The 20,222-nt window shown below is 39.1% G+C and overlaps 1 protein-coding gene across 2 annotated transcripts in view; it reads left to right on the top strand.

Moving 5' to 3' along the window:
• The window catches only part of CTNNA1 (catenin alpha 1), a 178,589-nt gene that overhangs the window by 143,538 nt on the left and 14,829 nt on the right, over nt 1-20,222 (top strand). For both annotated transcript variants that reach the window (XM_058698412.1, XM_058698882.1), the window contains exons 10-11: nt 3,316-3,408; nt 15,843-15,999. In XM_058698412.1, the coding sequence (XP_058554395.1) occupies nt 3,316-3,408; nt 15,843-15,999 (250 nt within the window). The remainder of the gene's footprint in view (nt 1-3,315; nt 3,409-15,842; nt 16,000-20,222) is intronic.

The following is a 20,222-nucleotide window of genomic DNA, read 5'->3' as shown; positions in this document are numbered from 1 at the left end:
AAAGTTGAGTTATTGTAATTTTGGACTTGTTGAGAGCTCAGACTCAACCATTTTAAAGAGGAAAACTTAAGTGGTAGCATGACCTAGAGCCACAATGGCAAGTAATGCAGGTTTTGAGCTTCAACCTCTTGAGCTTTATGGTTATGGTTGTGGACTTGAGCTCCCTTTTCCAAAGTTCTTTTCACTTGTTTTACTCCCCACAATGGGCATAGGCTGTTAGGTTATTAATTTACCACCAAGAACAAAAAGAAATCTCACTTCCTGCAGAGGTTCCAGAGTAAGGGGCAGTGGAGCCCCTCAGCCAAATATGAAGGAGAAGCAGTTACTGAGGGCCGTGGGAAGAAACTTGTGCTGACCTTACACAAATTTAACCTTCATTTAAGTCATCAACACATGTATAATAGAGGAGAAATTGTCATAATGGGGTTTTTTTCCCCACTATAGAACTTCATAAATTTTATTTAAGAAGAGAAAATCTAGTATAAAGGTAGAGTTTTCCTAAATGTCTGAAAAGTTGTCTTTTTTGTAGTGTGCAGATGTCATATTTGTTGATATGACACAGCCTGGCTGTGACATTTCTTTTTTCCTCCACAGCATAAATTGTTACTGTGCTACTCCTAAAACCAGCAAAAATCCAGGGCTTTTTTTTTTTTTTTTTTTTTTTAAATCAGGGAGTTGCTGGTTTTCTGAAATGTTCTGCTCTTCTCTAAGGTCCAAACTTCCACAGTGTAGGCATAGATAGTGCAAGAGGCCTTAATGATTTCAAAGCTTATGATTTCATAGGTCATAGTGTCAGTCTTAGGCCACCTCTTGAATTAGCAAGAATCAAAGACATTTAAACTGTTAATACACAAGTTACCATGATAGCAGAGATACAATTATTTATTCCCAGAGAAAATCTAGAGGTAACTGCACAATGTTCTGCCAGGTTCTCTGGAAGTTTGGTCTATGTATTTTTAATTTAAACTTGAGTCTCTTCTTCAGTCTCAGTATGAACTGCTCTCCCAAATTTCTAGAGCCCCAGAAGGAGACATTTAGGAAACCCCTCCTCTCAGCCTCCCCTTTCACTGTTGTGAAGCGTGGCACTAGTATATGAGGTTAGCATCTCAGAGAGCTACGGTTGAGATGTTGCATTTGCACATTTGTCATTGTTGGAAGTGAGTAGCCCTGTCCCTGGAGGGTGAATAGAAGCTCATTCATCTGAAGAAGACTGTCAGTGACAGGCGCTCTCTCCCTCCTCCCAGGCCAGGCAGGGCGGCCTCCTGAAACAGGCAGTGTACTCTTGTGGAACATTACTGCTTCAGCAATACATCAGAAACCATTTAAGTAACGTTTTAAAATAAAGAACAAGTCTTGCATAGCCTTTATTTTGTTAGGAATTGTATCAGGAAACAGGAAAGATGGTTTACAGAGGTCAGCCATTTCAGCCTTAGCCACCACACTCTCATGTATCTGATCTGTAATATATAATAGTTTACATAATCTTTGCTTCTTACTTTTCTGGATCTTACAGATTCATAAAATTGGGTGAGTGTAAATTGAAATAAAATGATGCTAGTAGTGACTAGAGAGTAAGGATAGAAACAGAGTGACAGACCTTCCTGAATTTTACACTTGGCTGGCCTCCCAAATAGTGGGAGTGGGGCGGGAGTGCTGGGTATTAGTATGCTCACCTCACCAGGAATCTTTGTTAGTCTCAAATTACTAATGTAGTGATGAGCCCCAAATTTTATATTTGTTTTTCAAAATGCCTTCTTAAGGAATTGAAACAGTGGGAGTTGCAGATTCATGAACATATCTAAGTTAAGCTTTCTCCTGCACTGTAGCATCATTGAGGGATAATGTTTTTTAAACATTTTATATTTTACAAAATAGAGTTTTGGTTATGTTTTGCAGTAATTTTTAAACAAAAAAAATCTGCATAATCAACTGTATTATCATGAAGACTAGTGCCTGTTTGCTCAGGTCCAGTTGATACTAGAAAGTGGAATTGTAATCTTTAGGGGAAATATGTTACTTCTGTATATGATTTTGAAGACCCCTAAACATTAAAGATCTGACTTAATTTTTTATTTCTTTACATTTTATATTTAAATTGCATGTTAGTTCTGTTGTTTCTCCTTATGATTAGGCATTGCAGGATTCTGATAGTTAGCAGTCTTCCAGAAAGCTGATAATCCCTAACCATAATACTGCAAACAACAGCCATAATAGTACGTAATTTTTCTTTTGCCTGTATGTGCTTAAGTTGGGTGGAGGAGTGAAAATCAAAGGTTATCACCATTGCCCTTGTTTACTCTGGCATTTAAATTCCCCGGAAAGTGCCTTTGATATTAAACTGCCTACGCATCTGTCATTCATAACTCAATTTGCAACCGGGGGGGCGGGGGAAGATGTGTCTTAGCACAATGTATTCATTTGGTCCTTGGTATTACCATTGGGGTTGGCAAGCCTGTTTATGTAGAAACATGGGTAAGTGATCACAGTGCTCACAGTTGCTACAGAGCAAGGTTCTCACCACGGCCAGGGCTTCAGCTGAGGAAGTCTGACACAACTTGGAAAGATTGTTTCTGGCTACTGGAGCAGTGTCGTTAAGAGACTTTGGACAGAAAGGTCAAGAGTTCAGTTCAAATAAAGCAGTACCATTCAGAAAGGAGTTCAGCTTTCAGTGCTTTTGAGAACCTAGTTGAAGGATAGTTTTCTTCTAACTGTGGGACATCATCCCTGTTTATTTTTCCATTTCTGATGAAGATGGCCTTGGGTATATGTTGATGTTATCTTAATACTATTTTTTTTTAATTTGAAAAATATCTTTGTGTTTAAATAAACCTCTTGGCTTAGTAAGCAGCCATTCACCTGTAAAATGAGAATAGCATCTTAGAATTTCTATTTCTTTTCTTCAAGAACCAGCTACATGGTATATTTGTAATTGAGGATACCAGCTTTTCTTTCTGAATGCCCTTGATTCCTTAGCTTTTCTCATGTTGTTGTCCACACCATGAGAACTGCCTTTCTACTGTTCAGGCAGGTAAGAGAGCATGGTAAAGCCTATGAGTTACATGCCCTGGAATCTCATTCTGCCAACAGTGTGACCTGTGTTACAAGTCGACATAGTTTCCTTAGCACAGAGATTAAAAAAAAAAAAAAAAAAAATTGTCCTCCTAGGTAGGTAATTAATTTGAGAAATAAAATACCATTTGTGCTCTTGGCATGTGTTCTATAAAAGATCAGAGGTGGGAGTGGGTATACATTTGTTTTCCTTAGGGATCAAAAGAAAAATCTTCTAAGAACTTTTTATGGTGTTCCTTCTTCTAGGTTGCCAACTTGGCCTGTTCCATCTCAAACAATGAAGAAGGTGTAAAGCTTGTTCGAATGTCAGCAAGTCAGCTAGAAGCTCTCTGTCCTCAGGTAAGGTATGACCAAAAATGTTTATGGTACCACTGAATTGGAGTTTGGTTACATTGGAGATCAGGTTTATTTTTTTAATTTTGTTTTTAGAATTTTACATAGAAGTCTTGAGGACAAAACACTGATCCAGAGTTCACAAAGCTTGTAGAAATTTATGTTCAGCTTCAAGTGACATTTCCTTGGGGCATCACATATTACTATCCTTTGCCTTTCATTAAAAATGGATAGTGTCTTTCATTGCTGGCAAGTGGAGGGTGTGTAGTGACCTCACTACTCAGTCTGTAACCTCCTTGAGAGAGGGCCATCTGCAACATTTGACAGTCCTGGATTTAGGGTAGTTATCTGACAAACCTGAAGGAGTAACAGTTACCCACCTATGCTCCTTAATGCCTGGGATTTGGATCTTTGTGATGGAGGGAACAAGATCCAAGAGCTAGAACCATTACTCTGTAAGATGTCCTGAAGTAGCATTTTGGTACATATGTTAGCAACGTAATCCAGCTAGCTACTGAATTAAAAGCTTGAGAACTTTTCTCCATTTATGATGGCATATTGGAAGACTAGCGATTATGGCAGTCTGGGACTCTCGAAAGACTCTGAAGTACATAGAAGAACAGTTGCTTTGTTAAATGACCAACGTGTTGGCCTGCCTCCTATGAGGGGAACTGACCCTGTCTGTGGGGTCCCCTGCTCCTTGACAGTCACAGGTGTTTTTAAGCGGTATAAGTGCTGTTTTCAGTGGAAGAGGCTGCCCTTCTGATTTCCCAAGCAGAGACTGGGCCTACTCTGAGGATTTACATTTACTTTCTCTAAATGTCCTGTCAGATGGCAGTGGCCACAGATAAAGGGAAATAAAGCAGAGGAACGGGAGTAACAGAAGAGAGGTCATAGGAATTAAATTTCTATGTTGTGTGTGCAACCAGCTTTAAAATATATTGAGACCAATACTTTGGCCCTTTCATATAAATAATTCCTGACCCTCAAGATAGGCAACCAAAAGAAGTAAAGTCTGATTATTAATCTGGGATCTTAACTGGTGCACAGGTTAGTTAAGGCATTTGTTCTAATCGTCATTCATGTGTATCTCGCTTACCAGTGAGAGTTGGTTTGTGTAAACACTACTATGATAGGCCATTGTGAATCCACATTATATGTTGAACATCTTTTCAGCTTTCATACAGTCATGAAATCCAGTAGAAATTAGTAGCGGTAAAGATAATAAGTACATGGATGACTAAGTTGTAAGAAGTAAATTCAGAGTAAATTTCTAAAGATGGGGCATTCTTTCCCCAAGTTTATCATTTTACCCTATCAGCACTTTGTTTTTAATGTCTTTGGTTCTCCGTTTGATTTTGAAATGCTTGAAAAGCCACAATGCTTTCACATATCAGCTGAAACAGATGGTAACATACGCTGATCACACCTACCAAGAGTATTTATATAAATGATCTTAAGCCTAGGAGAAAAAATCACATGGAGAGTCTAGTAGATCCTAATGAAATGGTGGTGTGCACAAATCATGTGTGGCTGGGCCATGTTGTGCCGGTTTGAGTTTGCCCTCAGCATTGTTTCTCTCTTGGGTATTTGATTTCTTCTAGTAGAACAGACCTTCAGGAGGAGTGGATTTAGACCGTGCCCAGACCACCCTTAGTATTAGGTGTGTGTCCTGGATAAAAAGGTGTTTTCCCAAGTGTGCTTCTTGTCTTCCAGACTCTTGCCTAGGTTCATTTTTGCCCCTGCTCAAAGCGGGGCTGGGCAGACTCAGTGATGGCAAATACAGCAGACATTTGCAGCCATGATAGTGACAAACTTGAGTAGTATGTGCCGTTTCTACATGAGGAAGCTGCGATTCCACTCCAGGCCAGTATTGCCAGGTCCTTTCATTATTTTTAAAGAGAAGTCAGCAATTCAGGTTTTTCTGTCAAGTCTCAATTTTAAACGATAGGTAACTAATCAAAAGTTTAGAAAGTCTTTGAAGAGGGTAAACCAAACTCCTCTGAGACTGCATCTGGCTTACCCTGGCCCGTGCATTGCATTCTCAAAGGGCTTCTTCTTCAAACTGGCTGGTGGCCATCCCTGTGAGGAAGAGGGGTTTCCCTGGAGCTCTCTCTCTCCTTACTCTTCATTCTGATGTGGGCAGTGACCTCTACCATCAGGGCCCTGAACTAGAGGTGTTCCCTTCCACAGACACTGGCTTGTGTGATAAACAGACTAGGCTGGTTAGTTCCCCAGGAGTTTAGGAAGGGGTTTAATATGCTGTAGCCTATATGGCACAAAAACAGACACTCAGATCCATGGAATAGAATAGAGAACCCAGAAATGGATCCACAAATGTATGGCCAACTAAACTTCGACAAAGCAGGAAAGAATATCCAATGGAATAAAGACTGTCTCTTCAGCAAGTGGTGCTGGGAAAACTGGACAGTGACATGCAGAAAAATGAACCTGGACTACTTTCTTACACCATACACAAAAATAAACTCAAAATGGATGAAAGACCTAAATGTAAGACATTTGTAATGATGTAAGACATCAAAATTCTCAGGGAGAAAGCAGGCAAAAACCTCTTTGACCTTGGCCACAGCAACTTCTTACTCAACACGTCTCTGGAGGCAAGGGAAACAAAAGTACCAATGAACTATAGGGACCTCATCAAAATGAAAAGCTTCTGCACAGCGAAGGAAACAATCACCAAAACTAAAAGGCAACCAACAGAATGGAAGAAGAGATTTGCAAATGACATATCAGATAAAGGGTTAGTATCCAAAATCTATAAAGAACTTCTCAAACTCAACACCCAAAAAACAAATAATCCAGTGAAGAAATGGGCAGAAGACACGAATAGACACTTCTCCAAAGAAGACATCCAGATGGCCAACTGACACATGAAAAAATGCTCAACCTCACTCATCAGGGAAATACAGATCAAAACCACAATGGGATAGCACCTGTCAGAATGGCTAACATTAACAACTCAGGTAACAATGGATGTTGGAGAGGATGCGGAGAAAGAGGATCTCTTTTGCACTGCTGGTGGGAAAGCAAACTGGCACAGCCTCTGGAAAATAGTACGGAGGTTCCTCAAAAAATTAAAAATAGAACTACTGTGCAACCCAGCAATTGCACTACTAGGGTATTTATCCAGGGGATACAGGGATGCTGTTTTGAAGGGCCACATGCACCCCAAGTTTATAGTAGCACTATCAACAACAGCCAAAGTATGGAAAGAGCTCAAATGTCCATCAGTGGAGAAGGAAGATGTGGCATGTGTACACACACACACACACACACACACACACACACACACACACAATGGAGTATTACTTGGCAATCAAAAAGAATGAAATCTTGCCATTTGCAAGTATGTGGATGGAACTAGAGGGTATTATGCTAAGCAAAATTAGAGAAAGATATCATATGACTCACTTATGAAGACTTTAAGACACGAACAGATGAACAAAAGGAAGGGAAGCAAAAATAATATAAAAACAGGAAGGAGGGGCGCCTGGGTGGTGCAGTCGGTTAAGCGTCCGACTTCAGCCAGGTCATGATCTCGCGGTCCGTGAGTTCGAGCCCCGCGTCAGGCTCTGGGCTGATGGCTCGGAGCCTGGAGCCTGTTTCCGATTCTGTGTCTCCCTCTCTCTCTGCCCCTCTCCCGTTCATGCTCTGCCTCTCTCTGTCCCAAAAATAAAAAAAAAAATTTAAAAAAAAAAAAAAAAAAAAAAAAAACAGGAAGGAGGACAAAACGTAAGAGACTTAAAAACAGAGAACAGAGGGTTACTGGAGGGGTTGTGGGATGGGGGATGGGCTAAAGGGTAAGGGGCACTAAGGAACCTACTCCTGAAATCATTGTTGCACTATATGCTAACTAATTTGGATGTAAATTTAAAAATATAAAAATTAATTTATTAATTAACAAAAATGCTGTAGCCTACAGACAGTTATTAGAGTGCATCTTTATTGTGAGGCTGCTGGCAATATCTGACCACAGGATGAAGTACATGTTCGATTTTTCCATGCTGGTTTTTGTGCCTCACACCCACACTCTTGCATGTAGGAAGCCCGGGCCCCTGTGTTGGAGATGTTCTCCTTATGTAACTCTTCTGTGGCCCCACCTACATTTTGGAGTTGGCTCCTAGACCTTATTGTTGAAGGGGAGAGATGACAGATGGAACCTCCAGAGGAGCTTTTCCCCCATTTTGTCAGTTCACTCAGTAACAAATTAACTTTGGAAATGAGAACTGTTGTGAAGTACTAACTTTGTAGCAGTTAAGTGACTTTAACTTCAAATATTTGAGATTAATTAAAGTTGAGGAGGAAGTAACCTGAAAGTGGCTTTGTTTTGTTGCTTGGGGGAACAAAAGCACCCACATTTTTTTGTGATTTGCTGTTGCAAGAAAGGAAGTAGGTCAGCTGTCTCTGCCTGCATTGCCTGCTATTCTGTGGCTGCACTGTCTCTGTTCATCTGGAGGGGGACCTGCTTCCATTTGAGCAGAGAGCCCTAGTCTCACATGCCTTTATAAGGGAAAAACCCAACTGTTATGGGGATAAATATGAATCTGTACCCCACATATCCCTGACATGCCTTGTTTGTAGATGTGCCCAAGTCTTAGTCTGTGGTAGCTGCTTAAAATATTTCACTTTTTTAGTTCATTTGGTGCTGGGCAGCGACAAAAAGGAAAAAGAAGGTTTCTGACAATTGAATCTTTAAAATTGTGGGAGGGCATTTTGGAGATGATCTCACTTAATATTTTATTTTTCTTAGTTCATTTGTGAGAATGAGCATTGTACATTTAGGTTAATACAGATCTGGCACTTTAATAATTCATATAGCCTGGTTTAATGCATGGCCTTTCTTGGAAATCTACACAAAGGTGAATTAAGTATTTGAAGCCACAGCTTATCTGCATTTCTTTCTCTCTCTTTTTTTTTTTTTTTTTTTTTTTTGTCCTTCTCACTAACTAGAGAAACAACTTACGAAATTGCCCATTCTTCTTGTGCCTCCTTAGATTTATCTTCCATATTGCTTCTTTTCCCTTTGTGCTTTTGGGAACACTGATCATTTTTGTGGCTGACAGGCTTAACAAGCATCAAATAAACACAAACCCAGACAGGCCTGGCCTATAGGTGGTGAGAAAATATGTAGTTCTTATTGGAGCATCTAAGGCATACAGGCCAGGGTACCCTGTGACCTCAGCTCTCACGCATCTATTATTTCACAATCATAGGACCATCTAACTTTGAACCACCTCACTTTTCCACTTCGGATATTCTCTATTCTTTTATTTCAAAGCAGCTTAACAGAAGAGCTCGAAGGAGATGCTTCTGACTAAAGGTTTCAGTACCTTGCCCCCTGCCCCTTCCACTCCTTCTGACAGAGATCTGCTGGTAACATGCTGCCAGAGACATTGCAGTCTCCCTGTAAGGCTTGCATATTGATACTGGTCAGTTGTTTTCTTTTCTGGTACAGTCTGATTTCCATAGCCTAACAGTTGGAAAGTGTTTACTTCTCTTCTGTTTTCTTGAAAAATCTGTATAATTGATATTAGTCCTTTAAATGTTTGGGATAATTTACTACTGAAGACATTTGGCCTGGAGTTTCCTTTGTGGGAAGGTTTTTAACAATTCAGTTTCTTTAATCGATAAAAGGATATTCACATTAGCTGTTTATTCTTGAGTGTCTTTGGTAATTTATATTTCATCAGTTACTACTATGTTACTTTATTCCTTCTGCCAGATTTGGGGTTTAATTTGTCCTTTTTCTAGTTCTAAAGTTAGAAGTTTTTAGATCATTGATTTGAGACTTTCTTTTCTGATGTCACAGTTAAACATTTAATGGTATAAATTTCTCTTAAAGCACTGCTTTAGCTACATCCTACAAATTGTAATGTGTGTGTTAAATAGTATGGGAATGTCAGCAAAGATGCCATTGGGAAAATGATTTAGAAGCAAAGACCCAGAGGAGATGATAGAACAAGCCATGGAGGTATGGCACTCCAGGCAGAGAGACAACAAATGCAGAGGCTTTCAAAAAGAGGGTCAAATTTCTAACAGATGTTTGGGTGGTTTGGGGCTTTTTAGGGCCATGGTAAGGCCTTTGGCTTTTTACTCTGAGTGACATGGGAAGCCAATGAAGGATTTTGAATAGAGGATTGACATGATTTAATTTAGGTTTGAACAAGGCCTCCCTGACTTCTGTCAGGAGGGATGGAAGCAGAGATATCTCTTAGGAGGCTGTGCTAATAAGCAGGAAAACACCCCTCACCCCCCACAAAGATGTTCATTTCCTAATTCCGAAACCTATAAATGCATTACTTTAAGTAGCAAAAGGGCTTTGTAAAGGTTAAAAAAAAGAGAGAGAGAGAGAGAGAACTAAGGGTAGTTAGATTATCAGGTAGGGACCCCAGTATAATCAAAGTATCGTAACAGGGAGACATAGGTGTCAGAGTCTGAGAAGACACTGTGATCGCAGAAGCAGGCATTGGAGCCATATGGCCACAAGCCGAGGAATGTGGGCAGCCTCTAGGAGTCAGACTGGATTCTCCTCTAGAGCCTCTAGAATGAATAGGTCTGCTGACACTTTGACTTCTGATGTCCAGAACTATAAGATAATACATTTGTGTTGTTTTAAGTAAAATTACTTCAGTAATAATATGTTACAGCAGCATTAGGAAACCAAAACAGAGGCTTTGGTACTAAACCAGGAAAGAGTACAGTGGATGTGGTAAGCACTGATTAGACTCTGGATATATGATGATAGAATTTACTGAAGGATTAAATATGAAGTGGAGGGGAAAGAGAGGAGTGAAGGAGAATTCCAGGGTTTTGAATATAAGTAGCTGGAAGGATGGAGGTGTCATTTATTTTGATAGGGAAGCGTGGTTTGGGGGAACAGCTAAGGAGCTCTGTTTTAGACACGGTAATTAGATATGCAAGATGCTAAGTGAAATTCAAGGAACAGATCTAGACAGGTTGTATAAATGTGAGACTCATCAGCACACATAGGATACCATGAGCCTGGATGTGCTCACCAATAGAATAAGTATACCTAGAGTAAAAAAGTCTAGGTACTAAAACTGGGGTTCTCTAACATTTAAAGTTTGGGGAGATGAGCAAAGAAGACTGAGGAAGGGTTAGTAAGACCAGAAGAACACCAGAAGCTGGCTCTACCTTGGAAACCAAGTGGAAAAGAGTGTTTCTAGGAATGATGTTTATTCCTGTCAAATGGTTGTTGAACGTGAACTGAGAATTAGTCCTTGGATTCAACAATATGTAGAGATGACAAATGACCTTGGACAAAGGAGTTTAGGTAGAGTTTAGGAGACATAAGCTTGACTAGAATGGGTTCAAGAGAGGAGAGAGGGATTGGGTATAACAAGTTGGCAGCTCTTTCAGATTTTATGTAAGGTTTATAGAGACATGGGGTGGTAGCATGAGCTAGATACGGGATTGAGACTGTTACTTGTTTTTTATTTTTAGTTGGGACCCATACTAGCATGTTTTTTATGTTTACCTGTTGAAAATAATCCAATAGATGAGAAATATTTACAGTATAGAAAGAGGGGAAATATCGATAATACATAATTAGGAAATAGTCCAGTAAAGGGGAAATATTGATAATATAGAATAATATCAGTATAAATATTGATAATACAGAATAGATAATCTATATAACCAATAGAATTTATAATAGACAATATCGATATAGATACTATAGAATGGATGAAGAATTGCTAGAGCAATGTCCTGGAGTAGGGGAGAGGAAATAAGATGCAGTGGACAGGTAGAAAGGTTGGTCTGAGATGGGAACATAGATTGAACACCTATATTTTTAAAAAGGTAAGACAGTACCTGGTACAGATGCAGGTAAGTGGGTAGATATGGTGATAGGAACTATGGACATTGTCTTTTGATCGCATTCATCTCACTCAAGTAGGAAGCAGCAGGCTTTGAAGCTGAGACTGAGGATGCTGGCTGAGGTAGGTGAGAAAAGAAGGTGTGAAACAAATACTCATTATACTCATTTAGAGTCCAGGCTTGAGAGGAGGAGATTTACTAGACTAAGGAAGTATAGTTCCCTTGCTGTCTCCAACATTATGTGTCTTGAGTGATCAAGAATTTTAAAGCAAGACCACTCCGCATTCTTGGGACAGGAAATTGTGAGACATCTGAGTGGAGCTGTTTGGTATAGAGCAAGTGATATGAGTTGGGAGCTAGAATAAATGGTCTGGATAGGAGATGTGGGAGTAGTTGGCACCTAAGTGGTATGTAAAATCATGAAACTAGATGAAATTGCTCACTGTGAGGAGAGGAGTGTAGAAAGGAGAAAGGGCAGCATAGAAATAAACCTTGAGGAACTCTGAAATTCTTTGATGTCGAAGAAGACAAGGCAGCAAAGAAGACAGAGAAGAAATAGCCAGAGCAGTAGAAATTAAACAAAAAGTCTTCGAGAAAATCTAACCTCTAGGCCTGACAAAAAACACTTTGTAAACCAGGAACATAAGAGAATTTGCTCAGCCTGGTAACATCATACCAGGTGAAACATAATATTAACGGGAACAGGCTGAGTCCTTTCACCAGACAATCAAAAACAAGACAAGGATGTCCTATTCAACGTTGTTCTAGAGGTTTTCAACATGGTGGTAGTGCCTCATGTGGGGCTTTTTGCTAATTTAATGAGAAAAAATATTAACTCCCATTAATTTTTATTTCTTTTGATTTGTGAGAGTAAATTTTTTCCCCTAGTTGTTTACTAGTCATTTATGTTCATCTTAGGTAGGCTGTCCATGTCTTTCCCCCATTTTTCTACTAGTATTTTGGTGTTCTCCTTACAGATTTACCTAACATACTTCATCAGTTACATATACTTAAATACAGAAGTAATATAGTCAGATTTATGAATTGACTTCTCCCATTGTTATTTGGAAATAGGGCAGAGTTTTCTAAGAAATGAGAGATACTTCTCTTGAAGAATTCAGTCAAAACATAAATAGATGCCTTTTTTTTTTTAAATGTTTTAGATGTTTATTCATTTTTGAGAGAAAGAGAGTGTGAGCAGGGGCGGGGCAGAGAGAAAGGGAGACACAGAATCCAAGCAGGCTCCAGGCTCTGAGCTGTCAGCACAGAGCCCGGTGTGGGGCTTGAACTCACAAACCATGAGATCATGACCTCAGCCGAAGTCAGAGGCTTAACTGACTGAGCCACCCAGGTGCCCCCATAAATAGATTCTTTAGCTTTGTTAGCTTTTAAATATAAGCATGAAGTGAGGGTTTAACTTTATTTTTCTCCAGATAGACCATCAAATACAAAACCAATGTACTGTTAATCCCTCCTTGTATGTGACGTTAACTTTTTTCATTCACTATGACAGCGTCTATTTTTAGATGATAATTACTTTAGCTTTGTATTACATTTTAATTACCTCTCTTCCATTACTCTTGCTCTCTTTCTCCAAGGTTTTTTGGCTATTCCTAGCTGTTTATTGTTCCAGATTAATTTGTGAGTAAGTAGGTCAGTCTTCCTATGCCTAAACATGGAATATGTTTGTTTATTTAAGTTTTTGTAATATTCCTCAGAAAAGTTAAATCACTTACTGTTACTTTAATACTGTGGGTTTCTTCAGAGATCTAGTCCCCTTTATTTGCTGTTAATTGCTTTCATAAAGATTTGACATTCCTTTCATTTTACTTTCGTTTTTCTAGTATATAAAAAATTGATTTTTTAATATATATTTATATTGTCTGTAGCTTCCTTAATGAACTCTTTATAATACTAAATTTTTGGGGGGTGACTCTCTTCAGTTTCCTAGATAAACAGATCATCTGTATTGAAAAGTCATTTGGTGGTCTCCTTTCTAACAGCTTTTTCTTTTATTTCTATTTCCCATTTGATTTCATTGGCTAGAAAGATCATTATATTATTGTTTAACTAATGGTAACAGTAAGTATAACATTAATAACATCTATTTTTTAAGGTAAATGATTCTAGTTTTCACCACAAAGTATAATGTTTGATGATTATTTAAAGTAGTATGTTCAGAATCTTTCTAATTTACTCAGAGTCAGAGTCATCAGAAATGAGTATTTAATTTATCAAGTGTCCTTTGTAAATAGTTTGTAATGAAAATGAGAAAGTTAACCTTAGATAAGGTGCTTTTTCTCCATTACACTGTATAAGATATATTATAGAACAAAGAGAGCAATTTTCTTTTTGTAATAGAGGAATTATCTTCATATTTAAAACATATAATTAATTCCCTGCCCGTGTTTACTTGGCTATCTTAGGAAACATTTTTTTCAGCCAAGTATTCTTGTACAGTCTAGCTCTGCTCTGATTCATTGGTGCATTGGTGAATCAGTGAGTTAAGTAGTGAAGAGAGTAGTCCACAGTGGTGAATCACCTGGTGGGAAGTGAATGGCAAGAAGGAAGAGAGGCAAAGAACAAGTCTTGAAATGATGAAAATATGGAAGACCACAGTATAACACATGGAAAGATGGTGGGGTAGCTCTTCTTACAATAATTGATTGTCCAAACCCATATGCTTTTATAAACGGGCTGTTAATAATAAGTAGCTGGCCCAGTCCCTTATGCCTATGAGTCTGTAGTTATAATCTTGTTGGTCTGTCAGTTCGAGTTGTTTAGGAGGGAAGAGGAACAGCTGCGTCAGTCTAGTAGGTGTGATTCTTCAGTTTGTTTACAAGTCTTTGTTGACTGCGTTGAATAAAATTCTTGAATACTGCTGCAGTATATTGGGAATTAAGACCTATAGGCATGTGGTCCCTGTGTCACCTAAAAAAAAAAAAAATGTGTCCCAAATCCTGTCTTCAGCTTTGCATGCCAAATGCTTCTGTGGTAAGTATTTTTCTGCTTCATCCAGACCTCGATTCCATCACCACCAGTTTTCTCTTGTCGTTGCTTCCCTTCCAAGTTGCATTATCATAAGTATATTTATTTTTGATAACCCATAAGGATGGTGGACCTAGAAATGTTAGTAATTATCCTCTCAGTTCGATTTCATTATTTACTCATTGAGTGAAAACAGCAAAGGATTGAGTAGGTATTTCTCCAAAGAATCTGTGCTAATGGTCAATAAGCATAGGAAAAGATGTGTAATATCATGCACCATCAGAGAAAAGCAAATTAAACCACAATGAGATAGCACTTCGCACCCACTAGGATGGCTATCATTAAAAAGAAAAGAGAGAAAAAAAAAAAGAAAAGAACAAGTGTTAGTGAAGATTGGAACCTTCATACATTCTGGTGAAAATGTAAAATTGTGCAACTGCTTTGGAAAACAAGTCTGGCAGTTTGTCTAAAGTTAAACATACGACCCAGCTATTCCACTCCTGCTGATGGACCCAAAAATAATGAAAACACAGCAACATGTATGTGAATATTCATAACAGCTTTTTTCATAATGGTCAAACAAGTGTAAATGGTTCATTGATGTATGGATAAATAAACTGATCACCTGATGTATGGATAAATAAAATCTTGTGTATCTGTATAATGGCATATTATTTATCAGTAGAAAGGAATGAAATGCTGACTGACATATTTTCCAGCGTGGAAGAACCTCCAAAACATCAAGTGAAAGAAGCTAGTTACAAAACCCACATATTAATATGATTCCATTTATATGAATTACCCAGGATAGACAAATCTACAGAAAAAGAAAGTAAAGTTAGTGGTTGCCAGTAGGTAGTTTTAAGGAATGAGCAAAATGGGGAATGGCTGCTGATGTATATAGGGTTTGTTTTGGAGTGATGAAAGTGGTCTTGTGGTAATGGTTGCACAACTGTGAATATACTAAAAATTACTGAATTGTAAGGTTTAAATTGGTGAATTTTTTGGTATGTGAAGTATATCTCAAGCCAGGTGCTTTTTGTACAGATTACTTTTTAAACTTCAGAACCTGAAATAGCAAACATTCGTCATCAAATTATTAAGAATAGTGGGTAACTATGAAACCTAGAAATCGTATAATAGGAAAATAACAGTGTAAATCCAGAAGATGGGATAAGAAACAGTTAATGTTGAAGAAGAAACAAGATAGTCTTATGTAGCATGGAATTTTATATTTTTGTCATGGGATGTACTTGTGTATGGGTATTGTGTATAGCATAAAGGCTGGAATATAATGTCAAAAATTTTCAAAAGTTGCTGTCACAGAGTGGAGAGGTTGGAGATATTTTCATTTGTTTGTCTTACTGTGTATCTGCATTTCCAATGTATTTTCTTTTACCCTCACATCTGCTACTTATTGTTTAACACTTCTTCATCTTCGTAAGTGTTGTGGTGGAACACGTGGTATCATGGATCCTTGTGAAATGTCTATGAGACAAAGCCATCACCAGTGTATTGACCAGAGTGTCCCACCTATCTTCTTTTCATGCCTCTGGAAGAGTAAAAAATGAACTTCAGTATCTTTGCAGGTTATCAATGCTGCATTGGCTTTAGCAGCAAAACCACAGAGTAAACTGGCCCAAGAGAACATGGATCTTTTTAAAGAACAGTGGGAAAAACAAGTCCGTGTTCTCACAGATGCTGTCGATGACATTACTTCCATTGATGACTTCTTGGCTGTCTCAGGTAATGAGCTGGTTCCCCAGAGAAGCCTGTGAGAATGTGCATAATAACTTCTAAGTCACAGTAATGGACAATCAAAACACCCCCAAGTCTGGGCAAGTAAATTATTCTAGCAATAATATTGTGCTGGTTTTGATTTTAATTAAAAAAAACAACAACAAACTACCACTGGCTCCTAAACAGTGGGAGGTGGGTTGGAGTTGTTTCCCTTGTGGTGGGGCTGGTCTAGATCTTAGAAGCATGAATTTGAAATCTGGCTGGCAGTTTTCTCCCATTTGTATAGAGTAATATTTTGCATCTGTTGACCTGTACAGCACCGTGACCATCCACCTCTCTTGAAGCTATTGTATTTAGAAAAAACATTGACCTGTGTCCTGTGAGAGGCTGTGGTTATTTATTGTAAGCCTGTGAAACTTTAGAGGAGAGGTTTCCAGCACCATCATCTTTAGTTCATTTTTTAAAATAAATTTTCCCCCTTCCTGGAAAGCTTCTTCCTCTCTCCCTCAGAAATGATCATAGTTTAACTGCCTACTTTTTAAAGGACTCTGTCTGCATGGTGCACGGATAGAAAACAGAGAGGAAATATTTAAGTGCCATTTAATTATGAACTTGCAAAAAGTAAATCTGGGTAATTCACCTCACAAAAACAGTTGATTTCATTATATAAACATAAACTGGTAATGACATAGTAAATTGCATTCATATAGAAAATGTCTGTCAACTGCAATTCACTGTTTATCACACAGATAAATTTCAATCCATCTCCTTCACATTGAGCAAGTATAAATGCATTCTTCATTTAACAGGGCCTCTGCTGCCCTTAGCTACATGCTTGCTCTCTGGAGGTGCCAGGCCTCCTGAGGCCAGTGGCTGTGGGCAGACTCAGCGGCTGGGTACTTGTAGGGCTAAAACTACCTGTCACCCTAGGGAACCACAGGCTGGAATGTGGGAGATGTGTCTGTCAATGGAGCTTGAAAGAGAAGTGGGGCTTAAGTACATGCACAGCGCAGTCCTCCAGCAATGACCTATATATAAGGTTACAGTGTGTTCTGCATACCAATGTCCTCCTGTCTCTGCCTGTTCTCCTTGGGGTTGGTAGCTTTGGATGTACTTGAGAGAGTGGGGAACAGGCAATCCATAAACTGCAAAAAGAGGGGATAAACCATGCTGCTTCAGGACTGCCAAATTGCAGGTGCCGGTACTTTAAAATGAAAACCCCATTTGCAAGCACATCTTTGCTGGTGCCAAAAATGCAGCAATGGCTTTTTTGGGAAATCTTGGCCTTCTGTTGTTTTTCCCAATGAAGTACTGAGTTATTCTTTTTCATAGGTTTAGAGAAAAACATTCCACCTTCACAGCACACTTTTAAGCAAACAAATTCTGAAACCTAAATGTAAAGCCCCCCTCCGGAGATAGATACTACATTCCTAAACTTACTTCTTGTGATGAGGTTGGGTATATATCTCACGCTTGGTCTCAAGGGATTTTCAGTCCTTCTTACAGCAAAATAAAATGTAATAGAATCAAATGTCCCTCATGCAACATTCTTCAAATTGGAGAACAAAGAGGCTTCTGCAGTAGCATTTAGTGGCATCCAGGCAGTATCTTTAGGGTATATGACATAAAACAGAAGAATGGTAAAGAGAAATTAAATTCTTTAACAGATACACTCTTATCTGGTGAGCATGTTCAATTTTTATGCAAATGTGGGAAAGTATAAGGGCTGACTTGATGGAAAGGAGTCTAGACCGTTGCTATTTAGGAAATAAAAATACAGAACAGTTCTCTGAGTCAGGAAGTGTTGGTGTTTTCAGAGTATGTGAATTCAGAGGTCTACAGGTTTTGTCACAGGTTTGCTTAGTATCAAATAATTAATATTCATAATTCTTCTGTGCTTTATAGGGGCATGGGATGAAGGGGAGGATACAAGCAGATTTCTGTGCAGAGTTCTCCTCAACTGACTAGTTAGTTGTTGGCATTCACACTCTTTTATACCTTCACACACCCACCTCACCCATGGAAATTTGAGCATCTTTTCATGGTAGGATGGGGAACTAGAGATGTCTAACCATCTCACCTGACACAGTCTTGCTAGGGAAGTGACTGGCTGTCATCACAAGGAACGCCACTTTGATAACACTTTTTTTTTTTCCCCAACGTTTTTTATTTATTTTTGGGACAGAGAGAGACAGAGCATGAACGGGGGAGGGGCAGAGAGAGAGGGAGACACAGAATCGGAAACAGGCTCCAGGCTCCGAGCCATCAGCCCAGAGCCTGACGCGGGGCTCGAACTCACGGACCGCGAGATCGTGACCTGGCTGAAGTCGGACGCTTAACCGACTGCGCCACCCAGGCGCCCCAAGGAACGCCACTTTGAACTAGGCAGGCCCCTACTGGTCTCCAGTCCTTAGCCCTTGTACAGTTCACAGCATCTCTGTGCACCGTGGATTGGAGAGGAGGTGTCAGTCTGCAGCATTCATGGATAGTCTTTAGACAGTAAGTCGTGTCTTGTCCTCATCCTGATCTTCCCCCTCTGCGGGTTTCTCCTTGCCCTCTGGCATGCCGGTGCTTCAGTAGTCCTGTCTGTGATGTAGGCATGGCTTTGAGTAGACGAGCTGCCAGGCAAGTGCCCAGCACAGAGTCTAGCTTTGGGTGGTGGGTTTCATAAATCTATACTAAATGCAAAGTAAGGATTGTGCTTGACTCCTTGGAGTGGTTGTTTTCTACTGTATTCTGATACCTCTGGCAGTGTGATAGTTTTTAAGGAATATTTCCAATAAGGATTTTCTACCATGAAATCCTTCTTGGAACTCATGGGGCCTAGAAATTTGCTGAAGCCTGCCCACTAGCCAAGAACCCCCTCTAAGGGAAAGTTATTTAGGGAATAGGACTGAGAGGACTTTTTGTTGCTTTATCTCTATTGTTGCTGGATATTCTGTCCTGTTGGTTCCAGAAGTTCCCTCATACCTGCCACAAGTCCTGTCTAAATTTGTGACTCAAAAACTAATGGTAACTTTGTGTATAATTTGGTGAAGCCCCCAAACATTTCATGAGGCTGCAGGGCAAGGGAAACTTGACAAAACTCTGTGTTACAATCAAATCGGAGACAATGGCATTTGAAAGTAGGGGGACATGCCTGCCATCCCAGGGAAGAGGGAGTGGAGCTCCTTTTCACCAAGCTTTTTTCACAATGTGCCTTGTAAATATTGGAGATGTTAAGATGCTAGAGCGCATTCAGCAGACCACAAGTATATTTATATTGACTGATCCCTTAAGGACAGGAGTTTGAAATTTATCAAAGTGATAAAGACTGTTTGAATTTCATTTGAATTGTATTTGATAAACGTTTTCCATGGAAGTGCAATTTACTTTCTTGTGCATTTATTCTGCTTACATGTGGAAGCTTTAGTGTCTTCTTTTTTTTCTTTTAATTCAAGTGTTTGGTTAGAGTGGTTCCAATTGGGTTTATTACATTTTTTACCACGTGCTCTTGGAAACAAATAGTATATTGCATTAGATACATTAGGGCAACACGTAAGAGTGGTAATTTGTACTTTTTCTTCTTCGTTAAGGGTCACCGTGCCCAATTTGGTCTTATTGGAAGGCCATTAAATAAAAGGATTACAATACCTAATTTTTTGTTTTTGTGTTGAAGAGCAAAAAAACTTTGAAGATAAGGTAGTGAAGATAGGTTTGATTTCTGACTCCCCTGCCCACTAGCTGTGTGACCTTGGAGAAGTCCCTGCCCTGGCTTGCTCATTATTTAATGGTGATTTTTTTTTTTTTAATGGCTACTATGTAAAGAGTTAAATGTCAAGCCCTCAGTATTTCCTGTTATAGATTAAGTCCTCTATATAAAGTATTAAAATATTATCATTTCATATGTGTGCATAAGGTTAATACCAATAAAGATATCCAGAACAAAGGGTACACAGAATGGGCCCTGTTACATATCATGAATTGAAGTATGAGTTGATGCAGCATTCTGGAGAATTCCAGTTGGCTTGGTTCCTGGAGGCCAATTAGGCACTACGTATCTACTTTAAACATATATATGCCTTTTGAGTTAGTAATCCTATTGCTAGAAATTTTTTTCAGGGATATGTACACAAATGTTTGCCAAAATACCTGTACAAAGTTGTTCATGTCAACCAAAATGTTGAAGAGAAGACTGGATAAGTAAATTATGGCCCCTCCATCTATTCAGTAAGGTACTTTGCAGCCAT

The sequence above is a fragment of the Neofelis nebulosa genome, chromosome 1 (genome assembly GCF_028018385.1).
Source record: "Neofelis nebulosa isolate mNeoNeb1 chromosome 1, mNeoNeb1.pri, whole genome shotgun sequence".
NCBI classification, from domain to species: Eukaryota; Metazoa; Chordata; class Mammalia; order Carnivora; family Felidae; genus Neofelis; species Neofelis nebulosa.
Note: the sequence above shows the minus strand (reverse complement) of the source record. Positions and strands in the feature narration are given on the sequence as shown.